Below are 13,126 nucleotides of genomic sequence, written 5' to 3'. Positions count from 1 at the left end.
TCTCTTTTAGTCTTTAACACATTTATTCATTGGGCTGTTGTTTCTTTGAGGGTTAATATGGTTAATATGATTTTTTTGAGCTCTAAGTACATTTTAGATATGAAGCCCTTGTCTGATGCATAGCGGTTAAAAATCTCCCATTCTGAGAGCTTTCAACTTATCTTGCTAGCTATGTCCTTTGCCATGTAGAAACTCTTCAATTGGTTGCAGTTCCATTTAGTCTTTCTTTGATTTGTTATGATTCTGGATCTTAGGAAGCTCCAACCTGTGCCAAACAGAGGATACTTCCACTGGGCTGGGAAGGTGGCTCAGTGGTAGAATGCTTGCCTTGCATGCCTGAGGCCCTGGGTTCGATTCCTTAGCACCACATAAGCAAAAAGAGAAAAGCCGGAAGTGGCGCTGTGGCTCAAGTGGTAGGGCACTAGCCTTGAGCTGAAGAGCTGAGGGACAGCGCCCAGGCCCAGAGTTCAGGCCCCAGGACCTGACCCAAAAACAAACAAACAAAAGAAGATACTTCTACTAACCCCTAACAAAACAAGTTTATGCATTGTGGAATGGTTCACATGACAGAAAGAGGGAGCAGCTCCTAAAGAGGAGAAAGGTTCTCAGTCTGTAGACAAGAAAATAAGAATCCTAGTGATACAACTACAAAGAACTGAATCCTAAAAGTAACTTGAATGTGCAGGTAAAAAGCCTGACCCTCAGAAGATCTCACAATTCTAACTAAAACCTCGGTTTTAGCCTTTTAAGACCCTCCAGAAATCCAGCTGAGACCTGCAATACCTAGACTCTTGAAACAAAAAAAAAAAAAAAATGTGAGATAGAAAACATATGTGTGTTTAAGCTTCTGGGCTGTCATAAACAGTAAAAAATTCATCTAAAAATAATAAAATTAACCCAGAGATATAGAAGAGGCAAAATTATTTCACTACAGTCATGCAACAGTATGATTAACCCAAACAATGCTAAAATGAAATAAACTATAGCCATATTTGATAATGTGGATGAATCTCAAATCTTTTTGAGAATAAAAATATAAATCACAAAAGTAGACACAGGGGGCTGGGAAGGTGGCTCAGTGGTAGAGCACTTGCCTTGCATGCCTGAGGTCCTGGGTTGGATTCCTCAGCACCCCTTAGGCAAAAGGAAAAAGCCGGAAGTGGCGCTGTGGCTCAAGTGGTAGAGCACTAGCCTTGAGCTGAAGAGCTGAGGGACAGTGTCCAGGCCCAGAGTTCAGGCCCCATGACCGGACCAAAAAAAAAAAAGTAGACACAGTATGATTCTATTTATATGCATATGAAACTAGACAAAAAAGGAAACCAAGTGCTTGTAGTTAACACAAGTAAACCTACCTACTCAGGAGACTGAGACCTGAAGGATTACAGTTCAAAGCCAGCCTGGGCAGAAAAATTTGAAAGGCTCACATGGTGGTAGAACACCAAGAATGAGCAAGATCTTGAAACCTTGAGTTCAAGCCACTGTACACATGTGCACATACTCACATACACACACACACACACATACACACACACAAACACACACATTCTTCCACACCCAAAGAAAGAGAATTAAAAATGAACAATTGTTAATATAAGCACAAACATGAATGAAAAATATTTAAAATACAGAACAAGAAAGCTACCATTACAGCTATGTTTATTGTAGCACTATTTACCATAGCTAGGATATGGAACCAACCCAGCTGCCCCTCAATAAATGAATGGATCGAGAAAATGTGGTGTGTGTGTGTATGTGTATATATATATATATATATGCATATATATATATGTATATATATTCCAGTATATCCTGTATATGTGTGTGTGTGTGTGTGTGTGTGTGTGTGTGTAGAATTCTATGCTTTTATCAGAATTACAGCACCCCATTTGTAAGGAAATGAAAGGACTCGGAAAAAATCATATTAAGTGAAGTAAGCCAGGCCCAAAGAATCATAGGTCCCATGGGTTCTCTTATTTGTAATAATTAGTATATTCTAGGATAATCTTAGATGAGCAGAAGAGTTTAATAGCTATGTACATATGACTATATAAAATGATGCTAAGTGAAATGAACTCCAAGACATGGACACAAGAGGTTTTTCTTTGTTGTTGTTGTTGTTGTTTTTAATGTATTACATGATTTCTTCTTTATTTATGCCTTTTCCCCCTATGGTTTATCCCCTGTTGTCACTGTATTGGATTTTGGGTATTGTATATATGTTTGTCTGAATTAGGGAAGGGAAGGGGAATAAAAACAAATGGCAAGACGAAGGACAAAGGGGGAACCAATGCAACAGCGATTCTTACAATGCAATATGTTGGAAATAATCTGCATAACTTAGAGGGGGAGGGAAAATGGGACAAAAATGAGCAAAGGGTTAACAAGTTGGATAAGAAATGTACTCACCACCTTACTTATGTAACTGTAACCGTATGTACTTCACCTTGACAATAAAATTATTTTTTTTAAGAAAAGGAATATCTCCAGGCAAGCCGGGCATCAGTGGCTTGTGCCTGTAATCCTAGCTACTCAGGAGGCTGAGAACTGAGGATTCTGGTTCAAAGCCAACCTGGGCAGGAAAGTCTGAGAGACTCTTATCTCCAATAAACTACTCAGAAAAAGCCCAGAAGTGGTGTTTTGGCTCAAGTGGTAGAGTGCTAGTCTTGAGCACAGATCCTAAATTCAAGCTCCAGGTCAGGCAAGAAAGAAAGAAAGAATATTTCTGGGAAAGAAAGATATTTAAAAGGGTTATAAAAGCTACTTTAAATGGATTTCTTAGTTCAAAGTACATGAGAGTTTATTTTTATAATTTTTAAACCCTGTTGTCATGCTGTATAAATTCCTTTATTTAGCCAAGTGTATTTCACCTATAAAAATAGTCTCTAGATTTTTGAAAGTTAATATCTTGTCTTCCTACATTATACATTGAATAATAAGTTCATCAAGTGGAAAAATTATGTAAGGCTCTGTAAGTGCATTTAAATACAGCAACAGCAGAATCAGCCATGGAAGTAGTCATCTCTTTACTCTAATTAGGGATGGCAGTTGAGGCAGATTAGCAAAGTGATTCAGGAGACTTGTGACCCAAGCATCATCTTTCTTCTTCTGAGTTATATGCTTTGCATGTTCAATCTGGGCTGTGTTGGGAAAATGAAGCCTAAAGAAACACTCAAGAACTACTGACAGAGAGAGAGAAGGACGCAGGCAGAAAATTGCAAAAGAGAACAAATTTTAAATTTTAAATTGCATTCCTTGAAATAATTACAAAGTGAATTGCAAACTAGTGCTTAACTGGCCATATGATGTGGTGAATTATTTATCCAGTCCAAACATGCAGCCTACCTTAAAATGTGGAGCTGTTTTGCTTATATAGCTTGAGTAACATATTGGGTTCCTCTAGAGTTATGGAATTTAACTTAGTGGGAGCTCTGGAAACTCCATCAAACATGTATTCCTAAAACCTCCTTTCCATATTCGCTTTGTTTTGTTTTTCTTTCTTTTACTTTGTAACAAAGTCTTACTATGTAGCAAAGACTGGCCTTGAACCCATTATTTAGCCACAGGTTGGCCTCAAATTTGATCACACTGCCTCATTCTCCTGAATTTTGGGGTTATAGATGCTCATTGCCATAAAACTTCTTGATGAAATGTTAAAAATCCATTTGTTTCTAGATTTTTATATTAATCCTCTAAATCTAGTCCTACCACTCAAAATTCAGTTTTGGAAAAAGGGTAATAGAAACAATCTGGCTTAAAACCATGACATGAAAATACTTTGCAGTAAGGCTTTGTATAAGTCATCTATGTGTCTTGTATTCTCATTTTTAATGACAAAAATAATTTTAACTCTGATTTCCTAAAGGTTGATTACCATAATTAGCTAGCAAGGAAAACTGTGTATATCCAAATTACTACATACTTTTAACACTTTATGGTTTGTAAAGAACTACTAATCTACCACTAAGGGAAATGGGTACAAACAGGGATGAAAAATCTAGCTATTAGTGCTGGGAAAGAATAGAAAGTTATTTATTTTGAAGTCATATCACATTGAACTCTATTAAGATGTACAATAATATATATTAATTAAAAATAAAATTAAAGTATTTTAAGAAGGATTATCACTAACACTGGGGAAACAAAACACAAATTTCCTCATTTAGTATAGAACTCTTCATGACAATTTGCTTTAGAGCTAGAGGAAATTAACTTTATTAAATTTCAGCTTAATACTAAAATACCATATCATCCACCTCCATTTTGATTTCTACCTGCTCACCCCAATGAAAGCATAATTTATCTGAGCTAAATTAATATTCCACAGAATTTTAGAGCCAGGAAATATCCACGACACCATGTGGTTCAATCCAACAATAACTATATTTGGTATACTAGTTACACAAAATTTCTTTTGAAATAAAACATTTAAAAAAATCTTGAGTTGTCTGTTTAGATAATCATTGTAAAATGTTTATTAACTCCCTGCATTTGAGAAATAATACATTTTTAAGCAACTGAATTTTGGCATTCAAACCCCAAATAATTAAATTAACTATCAAAGTGACAAGACCATGAAGAACAGAGATTATAAAGGAACAACATTTATAAATGTTGGCAATCAGTTGTATACCAGGAAACCAAAAGCAATTTATGTGGGAGTTTGGCATGCTAGCGACTCTAAAATCCTATGACTAATTTCTCAATTGGTTTTATTTCTCTCTACTTCCCACTTCATAATATACATGAAAGCATTTGACCATATCCCATGTGCCAAGGGGGCCATAGAATAAAATATATCTGTTAGGTTTCAAAACAAAACAAAAAAAACTGATCTCATAACTGACAATGAACACCATGCAAGATTTAAATGGGAGTGTGAGATAAATTAGTTTTTTTTCTCTGATGTCTTCTTAGGAGCCAGAGATTGGTATTCCCTTGTCTTTTTGTCATTCCAGTGCTCAGTTACTAACCAACTGAATGGAAATTCATTCATAGATTCTGATTTGCACTCTCTGGATATCTATCAGTCACCAGCTTCAGGACTTTAAGAATGACTTCTTTAAAAACTGTATCAGCTAATTATCCTTAACATGAAGCTCTCATACACTGGATCATTCACAAAACAGCAGAGTGGAGGGCTAGTGACTCATGCCTATATTCCTAGCTATTCAGAAAACTGCTATCTAAGAATCACAGTTTGAAGACAGCCTCAAGCAGGAAAGACTGTGAGACACTTAACTCCAATAAACCACCCAAAACAAAACAAAAACAGAAGTAGAGCTATAGCTCAAGTCGTGGAATGCCAGCCTTTCCCCAAAGAGCTGGAACCCAGGGCCTGAGTTCATCCCAGTACATACACAAAAAACATAAAAACTAAGTAACAGAGCTATTATTCTATCCCTATGAAAGAAAAGAGGGATCCCATCACACCCTCTCCTCAACTTCCCTAGTTTCGTTTTCACTTATGTCCATTGGGTATGTATTTGCCCACCTGCATTTGCTCTTTCCGGTCATCTGCACTCCTCCAAATAGTCTCCAATTCCGTAAATTAAGACATGTTTCAGCTTCCTGGTACTCAATCAACAAGCAGTCCAGCATCATTTCTTCCTACCACCTCACCTCTTTAGTGACATCAACCAGTCTCTATCATCATTTCCTCTCCACTCTGGACCTTCACTTCCACATGTATTTCTAAACAATGATGTTTATGAGCTTTCACACAAATCATGCTCTCAGGACACTGTCAGTGACTTCTAGGTCCAAAACCCACCCAAATAAAAGCAGAGAAAAGCATCACAACCCCAATGATGGCTTTCTCTCTTCCTTCTCAGTTTCTAGCCCCCTGGATGCCATTGACCAAATCTCCCTGGAAGCCAGTTGACAATGAACTCTGAGAAATAGTTTGCAGTTGAACAGTAGAAAAATGTCTTCTCAAGGCATGCAAGAGAAATTTATAGTTGCATTACCAAATTATATTCAATTTACTTATTTTAGATAATTAAAATGACCCGCAAATATCTATGTAGCCTACATGTTGTAGCATGTGCTAGATAATATAGATGGTTAGTGAAAATAATATGAATAAAAAGTAATACAGTAGAAGTACCATCATATTTTCTCATTATATGCTTTAAGCAACAATAATGGACATTGTTACATAAAACTAGGTACTACAATCATACAATTTCATAAAGAAAGAATTTATTTTGCCTATCTTATTATGTTTATACTTCCAACTACATAATTCATTCTGTAAGCAGAATGCCACGTAAGACATAATATGAAGCATGTAATGTGCTAGTGTGGAGAAATACTATTTTTATAAAACAGGATCATGGGGCTAGGGGGTTAGCCCAGAGGAAGGGCACCCACCCGGCACATACAAGGCCCTGGGTTCGGTCCTCAGCCCTGGAAAAAGAAAAAAATAAAATAAAACAGGATCATGTCCTCACAGAAAAGGAATTAAGAATAATTCCAGGTGTTAGTAGCTCATCCATAGAATCCTATCTACTCAGGAGACTAAATTTTGAGGACTGAGATTCCATGCCAGCCCAGGGAGACAAATCTAGGAGATTCTTATCTTCAAGCAATTAGCAAAATGCTGGCAGTAGAGATATGGTTCAAGTGACAGTGTCAGCAGTGAGCAGAAAACACTAAGCAAGAGTGCAAGTCCCTGGGTTCAAGCCTCATTGCAAAAACAAATAAATAAAAAGAATAAAGCAAAGCATGCGTATGTCAAAGATATGCATCAAAGCAACTCACATATGAGGAGGTTAATTCATTTTTCCAGGGGAAAGAGAGTGAGAAAAGGCTTTACCTAAAGGGTGTCATTTGAGTCACATCTGTAAAATTGATAACCAAAGCATATAAATAATCCTTTAAACCTATTCCCATACACAGCAGTCTTATTAGCATGTCTTCAATTGGTATCTGATTGTACTGTTGGATCAATCATAATACTGAATCATTTCAAGAAAAAGCTTGAAAAGAAAAAGCCCTTACATTTCTACTTATTTGGCAATGGAGAAATCTAGCAGGGATAATTACAATTCTCAAGCAGTGAATGCTACAGTGTTTCTTTCACTATCATTCCCACCTCATCCTTTCATTTTTCTGCATTCCATGTACTATGAAAAACATCACACAGAGTTTCTTTAATCAACTTGAATCCATTTTTCAATACAACACAAGAATCATACAGCCCATGGTTCACAATTCTATTCCCATCTACTCAGGAGGTTGAGATCTGAGGACAATGGTTCAAAGCCAGCCCTAGCAGGAAAGTCCATGAAACTATTAACTCCAATTAATCACCAGAAAGCCTGAAGTGAAGGTATGGCTCAAGTAGTGCAGTCCTGACCAAAACAACGACGACAACAACAACAATAATAATAGACAGAATCCAGACACAGAGTTCAAGCCTCAGTATCAGCATAAAACAACAAATATAATCCTCTAGATCTCATTGTTTTAAATTCCTCCAGTCTCTAAGAAATGCATTTCTTTGTTCTCCTAAATTTGGAAGAAGGATATAGATAACATTTTGCTTACTGGAAGTTCTCTTATCCAAGATATGGCTGATCTTCTCTTTGCTACTCCTTTATTAGAAATCTTTCATCATGTACAAACTCTTAGAAACAAAGAGCTTAATGTCTGTATCTTGAGGCCCTAGAACAGGGCCTGGATTTATGAACTCTCCCACCAGACCCTTGCTCCTTGACTGGTTGTAACCCATGTGGCTGGAGCCAACCAGGACTTAACAGCTGCTTCAAACAGACTAGGGTTCTGTACACACACACACATACACACACAGACACACACACAGACACACAGACACAGACACAGACACACACACACACACACACACACACACACACACACACACAAACACACCCCGGTTCTTCCATTCCTGGGCTGTGACTCATTTTGTACATTATCTATGTCTCACCATTAGTTACTTTCATACCTACCCCCACCAGATAAAAACTATAGCATTCCCACAGATTCACTATAAAATGTACCAGACTGTATGCGGGGGTGAGTCTCTAGCTTTGGCTAGAGGCTCCCCTCTGCAAATTTTCCTCCCAAATAAATTCGTACTGGCATTGGTCTCTTTGTCTAGCTTCAGTGACTTTTTTTGTGTCTAACATTTGGTCCCAGAACCTGGGACTGTTTATAGACTGGATTCTGGGCTCCTCACTATCTCTTTCTCTCTCCCTCGCCTCCCTCCCAACTTTAACTGCCTCACTAGAATTGCATCTCAACACTGGACCCTCCAAGCAACACTTCTCAGTTCTGGTGAGTCTTCTCATTGGGTTTCTCTGTTAGTTTTCTGAAGAGTAGGGGACTCTGGGGAAAAGTGCTGGCACTGGACTGGGTGGAGAAGCTCAAGATTGAGTGGAGTGGAGTGGAGCTATTATTTCTCTGGAATGACCTAGAGTACGAGATTATGGGCTTAACTATTAGTGAAATAGTTGCAGTGATGCTTCACATGATCCCAGTAGTCTGTTTAGAGTCAGACCTTGACAGCAGATTTCCTTGATGCATAATACATTCTTACAGTAAAGCTGATACAATGACTCAGGGGAATTAAAAGCCCATTTAAAATCTCATTGTAAGGTTTGGAATTAAATTGACCATTAACAGTGCGAAAGAAATGTAGTCTAAAGGTCATACTGAAAATATACTGTATAGGGATTGTTTATACAGTAATGTTTGAGTCATATGTAGAAGTAATGCAGAATGGAGGATATAGAAAAACAAGGTTAAAAATAACTTGACTAAGGATTGTACAAAAACTAGACTCAAACAGTTACCTTACTGTCAAATTTGATAAGCATGAGATTAACACTGAATCAGGCACAGAGGCTTTCTCTCCATAAAATATTAATATATACAGCATAAGATCTGAGTAAGACCACAGAAGCTTTATTTGCAACAAAGTTATGTATTAGATGTCTTTGTATTAAATTATTGCAAAGAGTGAAAATTATGAAGGCCTTCAATTTATGATAAACATAGATTAACAGCCAGATATGATTGTTTATACCTGTAATTCTGCTGCTTAGGAGTGGAGGCAGGAGACACTCCGGAGGATCTCAAGTTTGAGCCAGCTGCATAGAGAGATACTGTTTCATAAACAAGCCAAAAAGAATGTCAATGAACTCTGATCAGTTCTATAGTCTAGAAAGTAGAGGCATTGTTATGATTTGTTGGTAAAAACCTCTACTTATCCTCAGCTTGAGGAATGTAACCAAGTACAACTTATCATCAATGCTACATTAAAGCATCGTTGTCTTTAGTCTAGGGTCCTTACTTTTTACTGCAATGGAAATTAATGTGTATAGACTCAAGGGAATATGATGAGAATTTCTCTGGCAATGAAAAGTTTATCAGGATAAAACTAGTGTTGAAATTTTAGTCTTAGGTGCTGTGGCCAATGAATCAGGAAGACCCTTTTCCCCTGACAAACACATTGCAACATATTTTCTCTGTATTTATGTGCGTATAAAAAATGCATTATTGTGATTACTTAGGTTGATTTTTATACCCCGCCCACTCTGGAATAAGCCCAACTACTAGCAATTACCATCCTTGATATTAACTAGAAACTATTCAATATGACTGTATATCTCTACCTTTGGCTGGTTTTAAAATGTTGATATCTAAGAATACAATGTCCAGAAGTTTTGGTAGGCCAAGGATGTTTTTTAAAGTATCGAAATACACTGTAACCAAATACATTGTCTGGAGCATCCTTTCAATTGTTCAACACTTCAGGGTACATATTCTTATCCATAGTGTAAATCATATCCAAAAGATAAATTTCTGAATGGGAAAAATACTGAAATATAACTTTTACAAGATATAGTCAGCCAAAACATTTATGTCTTATGTCTTAAAAACTTAATGATTAAAGCACAATGTATGACATCTATGCAATTGTTGTAGTAAACACATTAATTGGTGCAATTTTTTTTGGGTCCAGTCGTGGGGCCTGAACTCTGGGCCTGGGCGTTGTCCCTCAGCTCTTCAGCTCAAGGCTAGCACTCTACCACTTGAGCCACAGCACCACTTCCAGCTTTTTTCTTTTTGCTTATGTGGTGCTGAGGAATCGAACCCAGGGCCTAATGCATGCAAGGCAAGCACTCTACCACTGAGCCACCTTCCCAGGCTTAATTGGTACAAATTTTTAAACTTAAAAATATATTTAAAAACATAATCAGATTTTAACAAAAAAAGTGGTCATTCAATATATGTTGCACAAGTGATTAGAAAGAATTGACTGAGTCTAGAAGAGTATATTTGTGACCTAGCTAGTAGTATATTTACAACAGAATGAACTGTGGTGTTTGAATTCTTAGATTGGTTATGAAACTGAGAAGGTTTTAAAATATGTAAATAATTCTAGAGCTCATATTCAACTTATGTTTAAAAAGTATAATAAAATGTGGCTTTTTTGCATATTAGAGAAATACTGTAAATATTGCTTTATCAAAATGTCACACATTTTAAAAAATGTATCTAGAAAGGGAATTTAGAATTCATGACAAAATAATGCTGCAATGCAGTGATGAAAAGATGATGATTTTTTTAAAAGTAAATTGTGCTAACTCAAGTGTACATGTATGTAGGAAAAATAACTAAAGTACTACCTCATAATATACATAATAATAAATTCCAATTGTTATAGATACAAATACAAAAAAATAAAACAATAATTATTCTAGCAGAAAATACAAAGGAAACCTCTGTGACTATGAAGTAGACAATTAGAAGGCACTTAAAAATTTTAAGAGAAGAAATTTCACCATATAGAAATTCATGTTTGCTATAACTAAATACATTAGGAAAGGTAAAAGCTAACCAATAGGAAAAGATATTTATTATAACTGTATTTGACAAAGGATTCCAATCCAGGACATATTTTGAAAAATAATCTATTTAATTAAATATTGAAATAAAAACAATATATGACCCAATAGGAAAATGAGCAAGATTTGTAACATCCAAAAAGAGAACATAGAACATCTTAATGGGCATATAAAAAGGTATTTGATTAGCCAGGGGCCAATGACTCATGCCTATAATCCTAGCTCGTCAGGAAACTGAGATCTGGGGACCTTGGTTGGAAGCCAGCCTGGGCAGGAAAGTCCATGACACTCTTAGGTCCAGTTAACTACCAAAAACGCTTAGTAGAAAAGCTCAAGGTCAGAGTATAGACTCTGAGTACTGGGGTCAGGCTCAGAGCACACACACACACACACACAAAGGTGTTCAATTACACGAAGCATCAGAGAAATACAAACTAAAACTACAATGCTACAGTATAATAATCCCCATATTACAAATGAATAGCTAAAATGAAAACAATGAAGGAAATCCCAAATATTGATGAGAGTGTGCAACAATCACTTTAGAAAATTGCTGACTGATATTTATAAAAGTTGAAAATCATTCTAATCTGTGATCCAGGTAAATAGGCATTTATGTTAATAATATATATTATTGACACAATATTATTTGGCCATGCTGATCACATTATTCCGGAGCTGGCCAATAACAGGAGAAGAAATAAATTGTGATGTATTTAGGGCAATCGAATGTCAAATATGGAGAACCTTCAACTAAATGGCTGAAACGATGATGGGGGGCGGGGGAAAGACACAAAAGAATGGTTGCACTGTGATTCCCATTTGTATAAAATGGATAGCAGAGGTGAAGGGTTCTGGAAGGGGACTTCGAGGCTGCAGGCAATGTTCTGATTCTTCATGTAAATTCTGGCTATATACATTTGTTCTCCTTGAATAGATGTATCCAGATGTATTCAGCTTGCAAAGTTACACCTTAACCCAACAACACCATGATGAATGCAATTAGCTGCGCGCAGCATTTAAAACCAAAGTGTTCATAAAAGCAACTCCTCTTTCCCGCCCCCACAGCAGGGTGCGCACAAGCACAGCAAGTAAAGATCTTATTGGCTGGAACCCAGCGCCCTCCCGGAAGTGCGGCAGAGCCCCGCCTCTTCCGCCTTCTGGCCACCCGGCCTTCCCGCCAGCCACCCTCCTGGCGTCCTCACCTTCCAGCTGAGCGGCTTGGGCCTCCCGGACTCGATTCCCCCAGAGGCAAACGGGCTTCCTCGCTCCGCTCGAGGACCATCTCTTCCTAGCTCTCCACCGTCGGACACAGGCTTTCCACCCGCCGCCATCATGAACATCCGCAATGCTCGGCCGGATGACCTGATGAACATGCAACACTGCAACCTCCTGTGCCTCCCCGAGAACTATCAGATGAAGTACTACTTCTACCACGGCCTCTCCTGGCCGCAGCTCTCCTACATCGCCGAAGACGAGCACGGCAAGATCGTGGGCTACGTCCTGGCCAAAATGGAGGAGGACCCCGATGATGTCCCCCACGGACACATCACCTCGCTGGCAGTGAAGCGCTCGCACCGGCGCCTCGGCCTGGCCCAGAAGCTTATGGACCAGGCCTCCCGGGCCATGATCGAGAACTTTAGCGCCAAGTACGTGTCCCTGCACGTCAGGAAGAGCAACCGGGCGGCCTTGCACCTCTATTCCAACACCCTCAACTTTCAGGTTAGTGAGGTGGAACCCAAGTACTATGCAGATGGGGAAGATGCTTATGCCATGAAGCGGGATCTCTCGCCGATGGCTGATGAGCTGAGACGAGAGCTGAAGGAGAAGGGCGGGTTTGTGGTGCTGGGATCCAGAGAGAACCAAGACACCCTGGGCAGCATGCTTCCTGGTTCCAAAGAGGCCTGTCAGCAGGAGAATGCTGCTGCTGCTGCTGCTGCTGATAGTGGCAGTGACACCAAGGCACCTAGCCGGTCCTCAAGCACTGATGTCCAGGACACCTCAGAAGACTTGGATTCCACCTCCTAGAGCCTGCTTGAGGTATTCTCTCTTTTCTGACCCTTTTGACCATTCTTCCCTATCCTGAATCTTTGCCCCATGCCTTGGCCAGCCCAGTCCCTTCTTATCCCACCCTTTTCTAGTCCTGCCAATATCCCAGAGTCGAAACCACTTGGTGACCTTGACATGGTGATCTTGTGAGAAAGGAAGGGGAGACTCATTGATCACTACTGGAAGTTAATAGGACACTAACT

The 13,126-nt window shown here is 38.5% G+C and overlaps 1 protein-coding gene across 1 annotated transcript; it reads left to right on the top strand.

Moving 5' to 3' along the window:
• The first annotated feature begins 12,203 nt into the window (after positions 1-12,203).
• On the top strand, positions 12,204-12,902 carry Naa11 (N(alpha)-acetyltransferase 11, NatA catalytic subunit). Its single transcript, XM_013020165.1, has one exon. The coding sequence runs from the start codon at positions 12,210-12,212 to the stop codon at positions 12,900-12,902; it is 693 nt and encodes a 230-aa protein (XP_012875619.1). The 5' UTR covers positions 12,204-12,209.
• The last annotated feature ends 224 nt before the right edge of the window (positions 12,903-13,126 follow it).

This window comes from Dipodomys ordii, unplaced genomic scaffold (genome assembly GCF_000151885.1).
Source record: "Dipodomys ordii isolate 6190 unplaced genomic scaffold, Dord_2.0 Scaffold49, whole genome shotgun sequence".
Lineage (NCBI taxonomy): Eukaryota > Metazoa > Chordata > Mammalia > Rodentia > Heteromyidae > Dipodomys > Dipodomys ordii.
This window is presented reverse-complemented; position numbering and strand designations above follow the sequence as displayed.